General features: G+C 31.5%; 2 protein-coding genes across 3 annotated transcripts; one reads left to right on the top strand and one right to left on the bottom strand.

Moving 5' to 3' along the window:
* Nucleotides 1-72: 72 nt before the first annotated feature.
* LOC108729835 (myotrophin) lies at nucleotides 73-7,581 on the top strand. The gene is made up of 3 exons (XM_018459163.1): nucleotides 73-384; nucleotides 2,067-2,177; nucleotides 6,935-7,581. Exons 1-3 carry the CDS (start codon nucleotides 316-318, stop codon nucleotides 7,109-7,111), a joined length of 357 nt encoding a protein of 118 aa, XP_018314665.1. The 5' UTR covers nucleotides 73-315; the 3' UTR covers nucleotides 7,112-7,581.
* Nucleotides 7,582-9,072: 1,491 nt separating this feature from the next.
* Nucleotides 9,073-16,340, bottom strand: egg (SET domain bifurcated histone lysine methyltransferase eggless). 2 transcript variants are annotated; one of them, XM_018459195.1, is made up of 13 exons: nucleotides 16,075-16,340; nucleotides 14,927-15,062; nucleotides 14,660-14,800; nucleotides 13,761-14,125; nucleotides 13,392-13,621; nucleotides 12,826-13,231; nucleotides 12,488-12,715; nucleotides 11,584-11,928; nucleotides 11,209-11,376; nucleotides 10,817-11,125; nucleotides 10,430-10,725; nucleotides 9,791-10,115; nucleotides 9,073-9,449 (listed from the first exon to the last, which is right to left on the bottom strand). In XM_018459195.1, the coding sequence occupies exons 1-13, from the start codon at nucleotides 16,312-16,314 to the stop codon at nucleotides 9,243-9,245; spliced, it is 3,396 nt and encodes a 1,131-aa protein (XP_018314697.1). In that variant the 5' UTR covers nucleotides 16,315-16,340; the 3' UTR covers nucleotides 9,073-9,242. The 2 variants fall into 2 exon arrangements, with proteins under 2 accessions (XP_018314697.1, XP_018314698.1); XM_018459196.1 differs by lacking the exons at nucleotides 14,927-15,062; nucleotides 16,075-16,340 and having other exon boundaries at nucleotides 13,761-14,163; nucleotides 14,660-14,759.
* Between the last annotated feature and the right edge of the window lie 2,212 nt (nucleotides 16,341-18,552).

The following is an 18,552-nucleotide window of genomic DNA, read 5'->3' as shown; positions in this document are numbered from 1 at the left end:
GATGTCGCTTCTCTCACATATAGGACTCTACTCTAGTCTAGTGTTATAATAGAAGTAAGTCTGTGGTCGAACTGCGCACACCATGTAATCCTTCCGCCATGGTATATATGAGATTTGTCAGTCTGAATTTACTTGAATTTACTGTCGATAGCAATCAAATTCCGAAGTTTCGTTGAATTTCATGAACGAATGATTGAGTTACGCAACGGATAAGAGAGTGGTAGAAAAAAAAAAGTAGACGTACGCAGTGTGTGGTAGTGTGGATATAACCGTCGTTTGTCGTGTAAATCCACAGGAGCGACAGCGTCGAGAAAAATGAGCGAGCTCGTTTGGGGCATAAAAAACGGTGATCTCGAGCAAGTACGAGACATCGTCGAGAACAAGGTAAATGTGATGATGTGAAATGTTTAATTTTTAGAGATGTTTCGAAAAACGCATACATATTTCGACTGCGCGATGATTAATACACACAACATACGCTGTCTTTCTAGACTGTTACGTATATGAAATATATTATACACCGGAAGTGTGTCGAGAATAATTGGTAGATAAATGCGCGTTTGATAGCGGAAGTATTTATAAGTACCTAAATGATTGTGTCACCCTCGCACATTTCTCCAATAGGCCTGCTCTTTTTGGATGAACTTTTGCACCAGTTCATCTTCCTTCCTTTTCTCTCCAGGAGGAAAGAAGAGGAAGAAAGATGAACTGGTGCAAAAGTTCAGCCAAAAAGAACAGGCCTAATGGGTGCGTTCCGTTGCACGCATTGAGTGCATAGATCACATTCAATGTGCTGCGCACATTAATATCGTTCCGTTTCATTAATGCGCATGATGCACGCTTGGAAACGGAACGGTTTACCATGCGCTTGATGCAAATAAAAAATGGATGCTACCATGGACGACAATAATGTTCATTTCTACCAATGTAGATTAACTTTAATTTTGGTATAATTTATTCTTTATCTTTTTCTAATTCTTAGAACTAGAAAACGATAAAAAGTAAGTTAAACTAAGATTAAAATTAATCTACACTAATAGAAACAGGCATAAGGCCCAGTTTCACAATTCATGGTTAACTCTTAACCGAGGTCTAATGCTAGAATTCGAAAGAGATGAGAAATAAGTTGAATCTCGATTAAGAGTCAACTGTGAGTTGTAAAACAGCCTAAGATATTTACTGTTGAGATTATTACATTCGATATAAGATTGTATATATTTTAATATATATCTTGAGTAGCTCTCATAAGTTTCTTGGTTGATAAAGAAGGTGAGAACTTCGTTACTCTCGTCAATGATGACTGGAAATTCGATTAAATCATTTTCCATTATTACTACACTATAAATCCGAGCAAAAGGCAGCAACAGGCTTTTGAATTTTTTCTAGACGCATCAACTTCGCATTAAACGCTTCACGTTCGAGCTGCTGTAGTTGGTGCATGAGAAGTGGGGAGAATCTAGGGAAATATGTGCGCTATCGGTATTCATTGATGCGCACATTGATTGAAACGGAATGGTTCTCTATGTAGTCTATGTGCATTATGCGTGCAATGGAACATATCTAATATCTATCACCAACAAGTTCTTTTTACTCTTTTGTTTGAATATTTCTCTTGTTGAACGTATTTTGTCTCCAGGAACGAGCAATTTAAAAATTGGAATAGGTGTAAGGCCGGAATCAGACTACGCATTGAAGATTGAGGTTGAAGATTGAAGATTGAAATTTGACCAATAAGGACAATGAAATTTTAGCTCCTTTCGTTTCGATTGGTCAAATTTGAATTTTTCAATCTTTAATCTCAATCTTCAATGCGTAGTTTGATTCCGGCCTAAGTGTATAAAGCATTATATAAGATATATAAGGTATTCAGCATAATGGTCTAGCTATTTGAATATTCTTATTTAAATAGTAAAACTATTTACAAATATATACAAATTTTTTTACAATATTTTTTACTATAGCATTTTACTATATGTGTATACTATAGTTATTATTATTTCAATGTTAATTTACTTTGGTTTACTTTGATTCCTTCACTGTCTAATTGTCATTGTTATCATTTTTAGAACATTGATGTAAATCAAATGATCGATGGAAGAACGCCACTACATTACGCAGCAGATTATGGTCAAAGCGAAGTTGTCAGATATTTATTGGAGAAAGGAGCAAATGCCAATGTTAGTAATAACCAAGGATATAATAATTAGCAATTAATTGTAATACTTGAAAAAGCAAGAGTATATAATGAATAACGTTGTATTGAGTTAAATTATAATAAGAAATAGAAGCAATGGCCGTAACGGTCAAAGCTAGATCTTTAATGCTTAAATAATTCAATATGTATTACTATACATATTATATATGTAGGGAGAGGGAGGTAAGATGACGAATCGTTAATTTTTTTAAGTTAATAATAAATGAGGAACAGATGTTTAACTCATTAAAGACTTTAGATAATAATACATAATCTATTAGAGTTTGTGAATTCAATCCAACCACAAAAGTAGTACTATATTAAGAAATCGTTTTTGATGCACTCGCATGTAATTTTGTAGTATTTGTATATAAGGAATGACATAGTTATAGCAAATATTCTCGTTTTTTAAATAAAATCACGATCTTCTGTAGCTAAAAGCGAATAAAATAACGAATTAATATTTTTTATTTTTCACATTGCAATAGTTTTATTAATTAAATAAAAATATATGATAACCGTGGATAAGATGACGAATATTGTGCGTGGGTAAGATGACGCTCTCGTGCATGTAGATTGTAGGTTATGGTAGTGTTGTACGTACTATCCAAACTTGACTGTACCAAACTCATATGTGACTCAAATAGTTAAAAATTAATAATTAATTCGTTGATATTGATCACTTGTAAGTAAATTTTATTATATACAATTATTATATACAATTCATGAAGTTCATCATTTTTTAAATAAAGTATCATATTATTAAATATGTAAGAAAAGTTGTGTGTCATACTATTCAGGTTAGGAAATCTCACAGTGGTTCATTGCTTTAAAAACACAAATTCTCTGCTAAAGCAATGAATTCGTTAAGTGAACCACTGCTGTGACAGGAAATACGAGATATTAATCGCTAAAGACGATGATTAATATCTTGGTTCATAGGGCAAAGTGATACTTTTTTTTTTTTTTTTTTTTTTTCAAATTTTTATTTTTACGTGAAAACATCAATTCGGTGTATTTTTATTAAAATTTATAAATTTTAAAAATATTTTATTTTATTCAATTTTTCTTTAAAACTCGTAATATATTGAAATATATAAACGTGTTACAATAAATCTTTTTTTGTTCATAAAAAGTATATTCTTAATTAAAATTGACTTTTCGTCATCTTACTCATTATTAAAAGTCATCTTACCCACATATGGGGGTAAGATTATGAAATTGACACATCCTTAAAAAATATAAATTTAAAAAATTAGACAATACATGCGCGCGTTACGCGCAAGTTATTTATTTAATTTCATTGTATGTGACATACCTATGTATGACTGACAAGGAAAAAAATATTTTTTTTTAATTGGCCTCTCAGCTCAAAAGCTTTCATTTCATGCCAAAAGAACACCCCTAAATTTTTATCAAAAAATATTAAGATTTAAAGGTCGTTAGTGAACGATTTTTAAATTAAAGTTTCGATTTTCCTTAATACACGTGTGATTTGATGCAAAAATGGCTTAATCCGGATTTTAAATATGTTATTTTGATCGCTGAACACGATGTAATAAATTCATTTAGCTCTACGATATACGTCTTAAGAAATACAGCCCGATTAATGTGAAAAAATGACCAAATTTCGAGTTCAAAATCGATTTTAACGAGGTTCCAAGCGTTCAAATGGATCGTTATTCCCCTCAAATTGTAGGTCAGAACAAGATCCAGTTGGAATTTTCCCAGGACCTCCTACAGAATCTTTAAAAGTTGCATTTAATTGTATTATAAAACGTTTTTAAGGATGGAAAAATTTTGTTTAAAGTTCTAAAGTATATCACTTTGTGGTTTGACATCCTCAAATCAAATGCCTCAATTTGACAGAAACTCTTCATTAGAAAATGAAATGAATACAATCGATAAACCAGAAGCCTATACCGGTCGGAGCTAGATCTTTTAATGCTTGAAATAATTTTTAATGTAAATTATATATATGCTATAACTCGCATATATACCATATTTGTAGTCTTTCAAACTGCGCGCCGAATTTGGTTTTTGAATTTGATTGTGTTCTCACATGTTCGGTCAAAAAATGAGATTCTTATTGTTTATATTACGTCGCCTGAAAAAAAGTTGTTTCTTTACATATACCGATTATTGCGAAGAATATTACTAAAGCTTGATAGGGTAACCTAAAGGCTTGGGACGATCGTACGGAATACAAGAGATCTGAGTTCGACTCCAGGCCGAGGTAATATTTTTCGCAATAAATTTATTTACAGTTTTTCAGCAACATTAACATCTTTTTAATAGGATGCCTGATTAAGCATCAGGTTATTAAAATTGCTTGTCTGTCTGTACTACAGTAGTTTAATTGTGTTTATAAGTTCGGAAAACCAATTCGGCGTGCAGTTCGAATGACTACAAATATGATTTATATGCAAGTACACATACAGTATACATATATTGTAATTCAGATTGAATTATTTACGCATTAAAGATCTAGCTTCGACTATTACTGCCATTACTTCTATTTCTTATTGTTAAATTTTCAAATGTATGGTCTAGTAAAATTCTTACTGTTAAATATACAAATTCATATTTTAAGTTTAGCGGTTTAACCTGGGAACACCCTGTATAGTAGCATGTCATGTAATCGTGTTGCATAAAATAATTTTCTATCTTTGATGATAATTTCTTGCTCAACTACACACACAATTCAAGATATACATATATAGGATCTAAAACAAAACACCAGAATGTGTCGAAAATTAAATCCAGTAAAAATATTTCAGACAAAAGTTGTATGATTTGAAAGGGGACAAATGGAGGAGCAGATTTTCAAAATGCGTTTTATCCAAAATTTCACTTTTTTAGTTAGAGATGGCGAAGTGTTCAGTGTCGAAAGACATATTATAAGCTACTTTGAGATGTTCAGAAAGCATTTTTCATCGTTAATTTATATGCTGAAAAAACATAGACATTTCGAAGTGCATTATGTTTTTTAACTAGAGACAAACAAAATGCATTTGTTTAACGTTTTTAGCAGTTGTTTAGCTTTGTTTAATATTTCACATCCTACTGATTGGTATATTGTTATTTTCTGTAAAGTGCGTAATTTTCTTGTGTGCAGAGTTTTTTCTTTCTCGTTTTCTGAAAATTACAAATTTTGAATAAAACGCATTTTGAAAGTCTGCTCCTCGAATAATGATAAAATCAATTTTCGAGAAAAATTGACTTTTGAAGGTCACATGGAGGTCACCTATCAAACTATATCATTTCATTTAAATGAGTGGAGGTAACCTCCACTTTTTTTAATGGGATGATATAATTTTTTTACATAATTTAATTCCTTTAATTATTCTGCATGTAAAAGTATTAAGGTAGAATTATCCAAAAATCAATAGTTTTCGAGTTATGCTGTATTCTGACACATATATGTTGACATAAAAATTAAATATTTCATAAACTATTCATTTTTTATTAACTGTGCCTTAATACTTTTATGTATAAAATGAGATAGATCAATTAGTTTAAAGAAAATACATAGTTGCTCATTAAAAAAAATTATGCATTTTACAATATGCAACATTTTTTTTAAGTAACTATATGTTTTCTTTAAACTAAGTGATTGATCTCATTAATCTCTGCATTCTAAAAATATCAGCTATGATTATAAAAAAATTAATATGGAATTTTATTATATATGCCAGAATATCTATTATTTTTCGATATCTCTGCCTTAAAGTAGGAAATGGGCGATACGCGTATCAATATGCATATCCATAATTTTATACAGTAATAATGCGTAAAAAAATCGATTTTTTACAAAATAGCAATTACAAATCATCTTTGAAGCTATTTTAAATCAATCTTTTTGTAAAAAAAGATCGTCTCTTTTTACCAAAATGGTGATTTCCAAACGATTTTTAGCGTATCGATACGCGTATCGCCTAAACTTACTTTCATACAAAATAATTAGAGAAATCATATGTAAAAAAAATTATTCCATTTATATAAAAAAAAGTAGAGGTAATCTATATGTAATCTTAAAAAATTGATTTTTTTAAAATTGATTTTATCATTATTTGTCCCCCTTTAAATTATATAATTTTTGTCTGATGGACTTTCTATACCAAGCCATTACCTAAATTTTAAGTCTTAATCCGTAAGAAATTGACCAATCACGGTCGAGTGTAAGAAGAATAATTGACTATAGTTAATTTCTTATGGCTTAAGTAGAGACCCTATAGTATAACAGAGATGTGCAAAGTGTCACGTGATCGTAATTTTTCTGATTGAATGGAGTCTAAATGTAGTGCTGCCATATTAAATTTACTGTCAATACACTCAATATCGACTCCTGTAGAATGAAGTTAGTAAATTCATCATTTAATGTTTTGTGAATATTTATTTATTATTTCATGCTTTGCATTGAATGTTGCATATTTTATGCACAGAATTTACATCCACCAAATGGTAGCACTACATTTAAGAGACGAGAGACTCCATCCAATCACAGAAATATTTACGATTACGTGACACTTTGCGCATTTCTGTTATACTATAGGGTCTCTAGGCTTAAGCTTAGATAATGGTTTATTGTAAAAAGCCCATGAAATATTTTTTCCTATCAGGTTTAGTTTTTAACATATATTCCGGAGCGTTTTAGAATGTTTTAGAACACCCCGTGTCTATTACGAGATACTATCGTGTCTCCAGATTAAGTGCAGCGGATAAGTATATTTCTTACAGGCTACAGATAAGCATGGAATCACAACGTTGTTGGCGGCGATATGGGAGGGACATACGAACTGCGTAAAATTGCTATTGGAAAAAGGTGCTAAACCAGATGGTTTAACGCCAGATGGCACAAGCTATCTGGACGCAGCCGAGAAAGATGAGATTAAACAGCTCCTGAAACTCCACTAGCATAAAGCCAAACAAAATGCGGTATTATAATTTTGTTACTTTGGTATGTTAATGTTCCTCCTTATAGAGAGAGAGACTATTCTATCAGCTTTGTTTTGATTTTTTTGTCTATGATGACTAGGATATGTCGTATATTTAAGCACTCTAAATTAAATAAAGATAGGTACGTGGATGCTGTTTTATAATAATAATAATAATATACTGCATGTCGAGAGATAGTATAATGAAGAGCTCATATCCTTCTCGCAATAATTCTTCATGGTTCTAAATATACATATAAGTAACAGATTTATCATAACAAAATATTATTCTTTTGTAGCTGAAACAAGTTACGAAAATTAATTTAGTTTAAGGTGGTTCTTTAGTAAATCAAGTTACCACAGAAATGCTAAATTTCTTTATATAATGAAGTCGAAGTAACGAACTTGACATATGCAAAATTCTAGAGTAGATTAACGATGAAATGAGAGGGAAAAAATGTTGAAAATGTAACGTATATAACTTAGTGACAGATAAGGATCAGAGTAACTGTTTCTTTGAGTAACTGCACACATACCTATATTGCCTACTATAGATTTGTCTAAAAAGCAAGAAAATAATATAATAGTTTAAAAAATTATGATTGTAATGGTGAAAAAAAATTAAAAGATTAATGGCCATTCTGAAAAGGTATTTAAAAGAGTTGAAATGGCAAGATATCGAGTAACATGACCTCATCTTGTTTTCGTTTGATGAAGATGCAGCTCTTGATTTCATTGCAAATTGAAATAAGTTTTCTCTTTTCTCTTCAACTTTCTTTTTTTACAAACTTTCCTTTATAAAAACTTCGCTTGCAATGTACATTGTAACTTGACGATGCAAAATTGTCACAAGAACAAATTACACAAGAACTTCTTTTTATTTCATCACTTTTACATACTATCGTGTGTTTCATACTGTTTTATTAAGATATACACATAATTTTAATATTTTATCTAAATTATGCAGATATTAATGATTTTAGGTGAGCCTCGGTGAGGCATCTCAAATTTTCGGTACTTTACTAAAGAATCACATTAAATTTACAATCATGTGCACAGGGAGGGTTCCGATAGTGCACATCACTAACTGGCCAATTTAAAATAAAATATTCTCAATGGTAAAGCAGTGAAAGGTTACCGGCCAATGTGAGTGGATGTGTGCTATTGCATTATACGCTAACGGGATCCTCCCGTGTAGATACACACGCGCGCGCACACACAAAATGTAATTTTGCTAAATATTTTAATCTATTCTATAAGATACATATTGTTCGTTATTAATTTATAAATCTTGAAAACCTTTTTATACATTTTTATGTCATAAAGCATATTATTCCATATTGAATTTGATATTTTTGTGGCGATGATGGATTCTTTGTACTTTTAAACAAAGTGCTACAAATATTCCTTGGAAAATACCTGTGTACTGAGTTGAATTTTGAACGATGTATGTATAAATTGCGATAAAAAAAAAGTAGTACACATTTGTAATGCTAACAACGTATAACGTGTCAATGGATGCTAAGAATGTACAATCAAAAGTAATAAGCAAATACAATACATCATTGTTATGAATACTGCTCTTGTTTTCTGTAACCAATCGATATTATATTTCAAAAAGGAGGTAGAAAAAGGAAAAGAGAAATATACTTTTTCATATATAAAATTACATTTGAATATCTACATAAAAAATTGAAGAAATTGTACTAATTAACAATATGATGCCTGGTTTATGCTTCGGTCTTAACCCTAAAATCCTAAAATTCAGCCAATAGGTCTGCCAGACCTTAATTGGTCCTAACTAAAATCTGTATTCCATTGGTTGAATTTTAGGATTTTAGGATTAAGACCGAAGCATAAACCAGGCATAACACATTTATATAATTCATAAAAAATTAAATGTCACAGATTTTTATATATGAAATGTTTTAAAATAAATGTACGTTTTATGTATTCGTATATTTGGTTATTTCTATCAAATTTTTTTCGATAAAGATAAATGATGACTGTAATATGATGCCTGTATTATGTAATATCAATTGTCGACTTTGCTAGAGAAAACAAATTCTATTTATACAAAGAACAAAATTTATTACCATAAAATGCACAGTTCACAGAAGACGGCCTCTACAATTAGCTGCACCGCATTTGCAAATGATCACTTTGCCCGGTATACTTCCCACGTCGTAACTATAATTCCATGTAAGCTCTTGTCCAGCTTTTATATATTGTAATGCGAAGAAAGCCACCCATGGAAAACGCACATCATGTGTATCGACAAACACATTTTGTACAAATACATTTGGGTCGCAAGAGTGCTGAAAAAGACAATTTTGATGTATATAAGAATGATTTATATTAAACATTATAATTCGTAAGTACTTGAAATTAGAGAAATTGTACTAATTAGCAATATGACATATCTACATAATTCATAAAAAATCAAATTTTGTATATGATTTTTATATGTGATTTTTATATATGAAATGTTTTAAAATAAATGTACGTTTCATGTCAAAGATATCAAGTCACACGATTAAGGATGTTAAATAATTTCGTGAAGTTTTAAAACATTCTGAAAAATTCAAAGCTCATTTTTTTTTAATAATGATAGAAAAAAAATAGTAAATTAAATGCTTTATAATCTTTTGTCACTTACATTCAAATAACGGCCGATATTTCCAGTCGTTTTAGCATCCATAATGTAAACGGCTTCGTCTTCACCGAAATAATCTCTCACAGACTTGAACGTCGGTCTCTCTATTTGCTTTGGTTCTAAACTAGGTTCGAATCTACTTGGCTCTCTTCTTACGTCATTTCTACTATCATCATCATCACTGATATTAATCATATCCTGATTTTCATTAGTGGATAATTTTGCTGTATTTTCCAACCCTCTCGTAATGCTTTCATCCTCGCTGTTTTCTTCAGATATATCTGGTTGACTGTCTATTTCGTGTCTTTTCCGTTTCCTTAGACGTTTCCTGATCATAAAGCTCTTTTAGTAATTTTCTCCATTATACAAATTTATACATGATAGTCTAGATAATTGTTGTAATAATTGTAAAAAAAATAGATTCTTAAATATTCCATGCAATAACAATAGGATAATAGGATAATAGGACAATAGGAATATAGGATAGGACAATATACTAAGGAATTAGTAATTATATATAATATAGCCTCAAGAGATGTGCAACCATAGTAGTATCTCACGCTAAGTATATTTTAAAAAATATTAAAAATAAAATAAAGTATGTTTCTTAAGTTAATAGTATAGAACACAATGGATACCTACCTAATGGACGAAGATTCTGCGGTTGTTTCTAACAAATCATTATTGTGACAAGAAGCCACATAGCTATCAATATTGAAATCTTCGTCCGAGTCATTAGTGCTTTCCTTTGTATTATCCTCTTCCTCGTCGCTTACATCGGTAGCTTTTTTCTTATTGTCATCTTCTGTAGGTGACATTGATATTTCCGGTTCGAGAACATCACTTTCGTAACCCTCCTTGAAACCTTCTACCACCTCCACATAATCTAACTCTGCTAGATACTCGTCACCGTAATTTTTACCTCCTTCGTTTGCGCCCTATATAATATAAAATATAAAAAGCAGGTGTAAAATAATAAATGAATAGATAGACAAGTCTAAGAACTGAAATTGGTGTCATTATTCGTACCTGTTCGGTAAGTAATCTCCCTGCATAAATGCAGATAAAAGCGCCATGGGGAATATCGTTGAGGCACCTTATGCCCCAACCACGCGGCCCTGTTTTAAACACTTGCAATTTTAATCTGAGCGGATGCTGTACCACTCTGTTGAGACACGTTTTTACGGAACACTTGCATCCCGAGTTACATTCGTAAATTCCTGTGGTCACCGGTTCTGGCAAGCGTTTATAGATATAACCAACAGCGCTATTTGGCATTTTTCCTCCCAAAGTTGCCCCTTGTATCGTTAGCTGCCAGCATTGGCATTTCTCTTTATCCTACGTGTACACACAGTATCACAGTAAAGCAAAATAATGCGTAAATTCACGTTATTATGCGCGGCAGCTGTACGATTTTATACCTGACAATCGTCTTCGCAATCGCAGCTACATAAGAATGCAGAATCTAGATTTAGATAAACACCTTCCGTTGGCTCCCGACGTGTAGTGTATCTTATAGTATCCGGCTGAGTGTGATCCAAGTCATTTACACATGGTATTGGCACATTTTCCACGCCATAACTGAGATCCTTTTAAATATAAAATCACAATCATTTTCACATTTTTAATATCTATATAATTTTAATATATATCACAATATATGAATATTCTAGTGTATATATATATAATAATATATATATATATATCTGCGAAACATTATTATAGTATTTTTTTTCACATCAATTTATCAAATATGTCGTTAGATAAGTTTTCATATTTTGATTTTGATGACTTACCTTGATGTTGATGAAGCACTTTTCTACAACAAAATCGGCGAAAGCGCGCACCCAATAATCAAAATCAAACAGATCGACGGATAATGTACTATTGGTAATGCGGAGATAACGATGTAACTCTTCCATATTTCGCAATCTAGCGCCGCACGGGGTCTGGTATAACATAACTTTCTTGCCCTTGGAGAATTTGCAAAGTTGACGATGCCAGCCGCACAAAAGTGGAATAGATAGTGGAGAAAGCCCTTTTAAATCGTCATGTGAAATTTTGATGCTCTTAATACATTTTGGCCCACATTTGTGAGCAACGTACTTTTTCGGCTCGTATTTTCTCTGCGTATGATAAAACTAAAAACATTAACAGCATACAAAATTAATATCATGTTGATTAATTATATGTTGTGAGAGAGAGAGAGAGAGAGAGAGGGGGGGGAGAGAAAGAAAGAGAGCGCAATTGTATAATTTTTCTGGCAAAAATTTTTCTTACAAGGGAAGTTGCACAATTGTCTGGAACCGATTTGATTCCCCATGAAATATGTTGTAAAACACGAAAATCTAAGAGATACGTATTTTTTTATATGTGCGCTAACTCATGTTTAAGGGGTGAAACACCCCTTTGAAAAGAAATACCGTTTTTTCATCAAGTTTAGGATCTCCTTAAGACTTACAGCTTAGATAATGGCTTATTTATGAACATTTTTACAATAAAAGATTAAACGATTATTATCGAATTTGTGGTTTATATTTGTGGTTTATATATTATTTGTAAGTTGGCGAGATTCTCCAAGGCTAACTTTAATATATAACAACTATTTTAATATGTGAGTTTTGTGTGAAATTAAATTTTTGCCTCTCCCCCACTGAAATGATACGTTTACGATTCCTTTAATTAATATAATTTACTCACAACGATACTATGTGACGGTTTCGTTTCAACGGTTGAATTGTACGTTGTAGTATCTATATTATTTTGCCTTTTAGCAGTACTTTTTTTAGCTACTGCACGCGGCTGTTGCAGTGCAGTGGATGGTGTAGTAGATGCCACATTTGTAGCAACTGTTGCTTTCTCCGTTTGCAAATGTGTAACATCCTCTTCCACGTTGGATGTATATTCAACGTAAGGTAAATTATTTTTCTACGGAAATTACAAGTCGTAAACAGAGGATATAAACTATTTTAATATTATCAATCAAAACTGTTAAAATTCATATTTAAACTATATTTTCCAAAGTTTTATTCACTTACGTTGGACGGAGCAGGAATACGATGTCGAGTATGTGCATTGCCAGACTGTTGAAGTTGTTGCCTCGCGTTGGCCTTCCGTACCTCGAGAAATAAAGGACCCAATCTAGTCGATCCACGATAAATCCATTCAGTTCTCTTATCGGCGTCAAAATGCATTTGCACTAAACTTGCATCGACCTGTACGACTCTCGCAAGCCACCATTTACCATTCCATTCAGTCTTAACTATTTGACCAGGTTGCAATTTCACCATTGGTCTTTCAGGATATGATTCCAGGTATTTCTTTACAAACTCTCGCGATTCACTAGGAATATCCTCCCAAATGCGCGGCGAGGTCTCCCAAACTAATAAGATGTCATTATGTACGACATACTGAGCATAACCATCGTCAAAAAATACAAGATATCTATAATAAATAATAAGTACTTTATATATATATATAAAACATGATATTAAATAATTTAATATTACAATAATATATAATTTGCATAATTCTCACATGGAAAAATTTGTATACCTTACTATCATTATTTCCTATAGATAAATCGTTTAAGGAAACCACTCACCTATACTTATTTATAGATTTTGGTGTCTCAGCAATTATTCCGCTGTAGTAATTATTGGAAACAACATCATGAAATATTGCCACAACTCGCGTTCCAACTGGAATCATAACTTTACTCAGTTCGGTTGTCGCTAGCAGTTTGCCAGAGACAGCCTTGATCGCTGCATTATACTTTTTCTGAATAAGTCTCACGCGAATGTTCCATGGATTTGATGAAACTATATTTAGTACCTACAGAAAGATCCTTGTATTAGAATCTTGTTCGATTTCTTCTTCTCCTCTTTAATCAAAATACAAGCGAAGAAAATATGTTTTGTATGATAAGATACAATATAGATATACAATATAGATGGATGAAGATTCTACAAACCTTTGCTTTAATCCATGGCATAACTGGATTTTTCATAATATAAACGATATCATCTACCTCCGGAGAACGTTTAAGGAGTGGACCAGTCGGTGGTAAATTAGGAATTATTATTTCCTTAGTACCCGATGGTTCAATCGCTAAAACTTCTAGCTGATTATCTTGCAACAGCGAGGAAGGTGGAACACGTACTTGCGTTACTTTCTTCGTTGCTACAAGCGGATGGGCAGTCTCCGTAATTTCGTCGTTTATTTGCAATTCCTCGAGCATTTTAATTTGCGGTCTAAAATCCTCGTATAAGTTGTTACGCAATTTATCCACAGTGCGCATTATTTCCCGTATTTCGGTATTGAGAGAATCATTTGCCGCTGTCAATGCATAATACGATATAAAGTAAGTCTTATATCTAAATAAAAGGATAGATAAAAAGTTTATACTTTTACATGCATCTCATTTCAGATAGCAACGTGTCTGTCTTGTTGCTTGCTAAGTATGTGTTGCTACCAGAATTGCAGCAACTGAGTCCTCATTTGTTGGCAACTTGATGCCTTCATGATATGATAACATTGAGTAGCAACTTGCCAATAATTTGCCGACAACTTTAAAATCGTCATCATCAAAATTCGTACTATTGCCATCATGTTGCCATAATAATATGCAGCATCATACAATGCTGTCATATTACAGACGACGCAAGATAACATTGACGCAGCTGTTAAACTGCTGACAATACATATACACATTGTTGTCTGCATGTTGCTACAATGTCAGTATATTCGAAATCGTTGAAGACAAATCTATAGCAAGTTGCCAGCAATTACAGATTTGCGTGATTTTGCTGAGACACGCTTTGCTATCTGGGATGCTCTCATCTCTAGTTAATAATTGGAAACTCGTTTTACCGCATATGTCTCGCCATCTCTGTTTCAAGGTTTCACATGCAACTTTAGCATGCTGCTCCACATTGTACTTTTTGTAAATATGTGACAATGTATCATTTAATTTATCCTTGATATCTAAAAGTACATCTTCCGGGATGTATTCTGCAAAAAATGATAAAAACATTGGTTATTTTATGTATTTTTGATAATTGTAAAATCAGATTCTTGGTTTTTCTTTTTTTTTTTGATGCCATAAATATTAAGAATAATTGAAGACGCTGAATGTACCGTTGTTATCTCTCTCTGGCTCCTTTTTCTTCTCATCGTCGGAATCATCGCTATCAGAAATTTCTACTTCCATCGTATGATCCGGAAAGTAACAATCTAATAGTGATCTATTTTCTACAAAGGCTTGTACTAATTGCTATAAACAAGGTAATAATTATCATTCGATATATCTTACAATTAATGTATTATATTAACATTTAATTTATTCTCATACTATATCGCTGCATATTGATAAGAAAAGTGACACATTTAAAAGTTAGCAACTTTTTGATAAAATATTTTTTAAATTCTAAATTAGAATGTCTTCAGTTAGGATAGTGAATATGCACAATTTCTATAACTTCAACACTTTTTTTCCATATTACACTTCCAATTATAATGTATTTTTTAAAACTGCTATAATTCAAATACTGCAATGTTCTTAGAGTAATTTCACACCTTATCAGAATTGTGACACTTTTCCATATAAGCAAATGGGCTACAAATGTGTCGTGTTTCCACCGAAATGTATTAATAGCCTCTTTTTTAAGAGGCTTGCTTATACAAAAATTCTAGAAAACTAATTCATATCATAGAACAAAGATCTAAGGAGTTGGGATGTTTATTCTCTACATTTGATACATTATAACTAATATTGCACCGGCACCGATATTTGCTGCTAAATACAAGGTCTTTATAGAAAAATCGCTTTATGATAATTGTTTGCGTTTGAGTATAAGATTCTTATGCCTGGTTTATGCTTCGGTCTTAATCCTAAAATCCTAAAATTTAGCCAATGGAATACAGATTTCAGTTAGAACCAGTTAAAACTGGCAGCTCTATTGGCTGAATTTTAGGATTTTAGAGTTAAGACCGAAGCATAAACCAGGCATTAATTTGATCTCAGTCTTGATACAAAAATTTGAAATGTAAACCGATAGCTATAATTTTATTACACTGAAGACGTATTTATAATTGTTATTCTATAATAAACATATAAATATTGTATAGCAAGAATAACAAGCTTGGTTCCTTAGCCTTTTTATATATTGATATTTTGAATTTTATTTGTTGGAGCCTTTTACATTGTATTTAATTTTAAATTTAAGCTAATTTTTTTACTTGTTTTATTTTTTTATTAACACAGTGAATGTTAAAACAAAAATTACCTTCTGATGTTGTAACGCAGCATCAAAACATTCTTTACATATTATACGTTTCTTTTTCTTCTCGAGTGAAACCCCATAGAATGCGCACGCAAAGGAAGGTGCCACCTTCATATTTATCCCAGAGCAACATTTAAAATTAACACAATTACTATTGTACCCTTTAGATTTGGTTTTTCTTGTCTTTTTCTCGTCTTCATCTGACATCAATTCAATGACTTCTGCACTTTGTGCTTGAGCCATTTTCCTGATAATTGTTTAGCTGAATAATTCCTAGAAACAAAATATTCGTCTTAATGATTCTAAAAAAAATATTACAAAAAATCATACAATATATACAATATATGCACAAAAATTATTTACAAGAGAATGACGCAAGGTGTTTTTCCTCGATTCTCTGAATTTTTGCCAGTAGGTTGAGCATCGAAAAAAAATCGACATGTATTTTGCCGTTTGCTGAGACACTCAATAGTTTGAGACATATTGAGCTATAAAATTGGTTGAACTCACTCTTAAAACTCTAGATCGTTGATTCAAATGTCAGTAGCGACAATTTTTTTTAAATATTAGCATGTTTTATAATAAGCATTTAGAAAGTTTAAAAATAATTATAAACATTTTAGAACAATTTAGAAATATTTAGAAAGTGACACATTGATAGAATAAATATATAAGTTGTTTTTGGATGAAAAGTCCTTCAAAATGAATTCTTTGTGTTTTTCTGATTAAAAATGAAGTGAAAGATGTATTTTTTATATAGGTAAAATTTAAAAAAATGTAAAAGTAAAAAAAATTGTCACTACTGAGATTTGAACCGGCGCTCTAAAGTTTCTAAGAGTGTCTGATCAGTTTCATAATTTAATATTTCTTAAACTATCGAGTGTCTGAGCAAACGGCAAAATACGTGTCGATTTTTTTTCGATGCCCGACCTACTGGTAAAAATTCAGAGCAATCAAGGAAAAACACCTCGCATCGTTCCCTTGTTAGGTAATCTTGTTAGGTAAATATTACAAATTACAAGAGAATGTTACGTATATAACATATTCGCACATAGCGTTATTAGTACATATTCAGGATTGGGAACGTTACTTCATAAAAATAACGCGCGTTACCATCACTGTTACTTTTTGTAAAATGTAATGCGTTACCATTAGCATTATTTAGAAAGTAAATGATTCATTTCATTTTTCCATTATTTTTTTGTAATGTTAAAGTAAGATGTTGGATTTAAAGTTACATCATTTAATAATCAACATTACATGTAAAAATCATTATAATAAACTTAAAATTCTAATAAGTAACAGAGAGGAGTTGTGAGCTGGATATTCGATGTAGATTTTTAATACATAGATAATTATACAGTTTACCACTGACCACCTCAAAAATCAATAAAATTAGGCTCATTCGACGCGTTTTTGCATGAAATGAAAGAATTTGACAGAAATAAGCATCGCTCTGCCACGCGAACTGATATATTAAGCATTAAAGTTAACGATGATTGAGGTTAGGAAATCTGTCAGCCACGAAATACTGCGATGCAAGCATGCGCTGCGGTCATAAATTCGCTACTTTAAAACAAGTTCTCTGTTCTAAAACACAAATTCACGACTTTAAGACAAATTCTCTGGTCTAAAACACAAATTCACTACTTTAAAACAGATTCTATGCTCTAAAACACAAATTCATTACTTTAAAAACAAATTTACTGCTTTCAAAACACAAAAATAATATAAGAAAATAATTTTTGTTTCTAAAGTAGTAAATTTGTCTTTTTAAATCAATGAATTTGTTTATAAAGTAGTGAATTTGTTTTTGAAGTAGTGAATTTGTTTTTAATGCAGAGAATTTGTTTTAAAGTAGCGAATTTGTGACAACACGCATGCTCGTGTCGCAGTATTTTGCGGCTGTGACAGTTTCCTAACCTCAATAGTAGTCAACTTTAATGCTAAATATCTCGATTCCCAGGGCAGAGCTTATTTCTGTCAGATTTTTTCATTTCGTGCAAAAACGCGTCGAATAAGCCTAATTTTATTGATTTTTGAGGTAGTCAGTGATAAACTATATAATTACCAGATTTTGGTAGCAATTTCACTGTTATATATAATAAAATAATCACTGTAATTGTTAAACAATTGCAATTTAATCATAAAGGAAATATAAACCCTTCGAGGTATGTTAAGTGAGAATTGATTAGTAGTTTCTTTTTAGATTAAAAAAAAAAACGTTTACTGATACTCTCTAGCTTACAATCTGTTTACAATCTACTTTCAAAAGCTATGAAGAAAAACACGATGACTATCAAGCTGGACATTGGGTGCGTTCAGCAGAACGTTTGTTTTGCAACTGTTGTAAGTTTCCTTCGCGCTAATTGGATCATACTTTTAGATCTAGAAGAATGGTCCTATCTCAGCAGACAATCATAAAACGGTTGCAAAACTGTTGAGTCTGCTGAACGCAGCCATTGGGTGCATTTAGTACTA

The sequence above is a fragment of the Mycetomoellerius zeteki genome, unplaced genomic scaffold (genome assembly GCF_001594055.1).
Source record: "Mycetomoellerius zeteki isolate Tzet28-1 unplaced genomic scaffold, Tzet1.0 scaffold8, whole genome shotgun sequence".
In the NCBI taxonomy this organism is placed as follows: domain Eukaryota; kingdom Metazoa; phylum Arthropoda; class Insecta; order Hymenoptera; family Formicidae; genus Mycetomoellerius; species Mycetomoellerius zeteki.
The sequence above is the reverse complement of the archived record's forward strand: the minus strand, read 5'-3'. Positions and strand labels throughout refer to the sequence as shown.

Coding starts and splice junctions, on each gene's coding strand:
- LOC108729835 (XM_018459163.1), top strand. CDS start 316: ATGAGCGAGCTCGTTTGGGGCATAAAAAACGGTGATCTCGAGCAAGTA. Junction 385..2,066: donor GAGACATCGTCGAGAACAAG/GTAAATGTGATG, acceptor TATCATTTTTAG/AACATTGATGTAAATCAAAT. Junction 2,178..6,934: donor AGAAAGGAGCAAATGCCAAT/GTTAGTAATAAC, acceptor TATTTCTTACAG/GCTACAGATAAGCATGGAAT.
- egg (XM_018459195.1), bottom strand. CDS start 16,314: ATGGCTCAAGCACAAAGTGCAGAAGTCATTGAATTGATGTCAGATGAA. Junction 12,716..12,825: donor GTATTCCTGCTCCGTCCAAC/GTAAGTGAATAA, acceptor TAATTTCCGTAG/AAAAATAATTTACCTTACGT. Junction 11,377..11,583: donor AGTGCTTCATCAACATCAAG/GTAAGTCATCAA, acceptor TATATTTAAAAG/GATCTCAGTTATGGCGTGGA.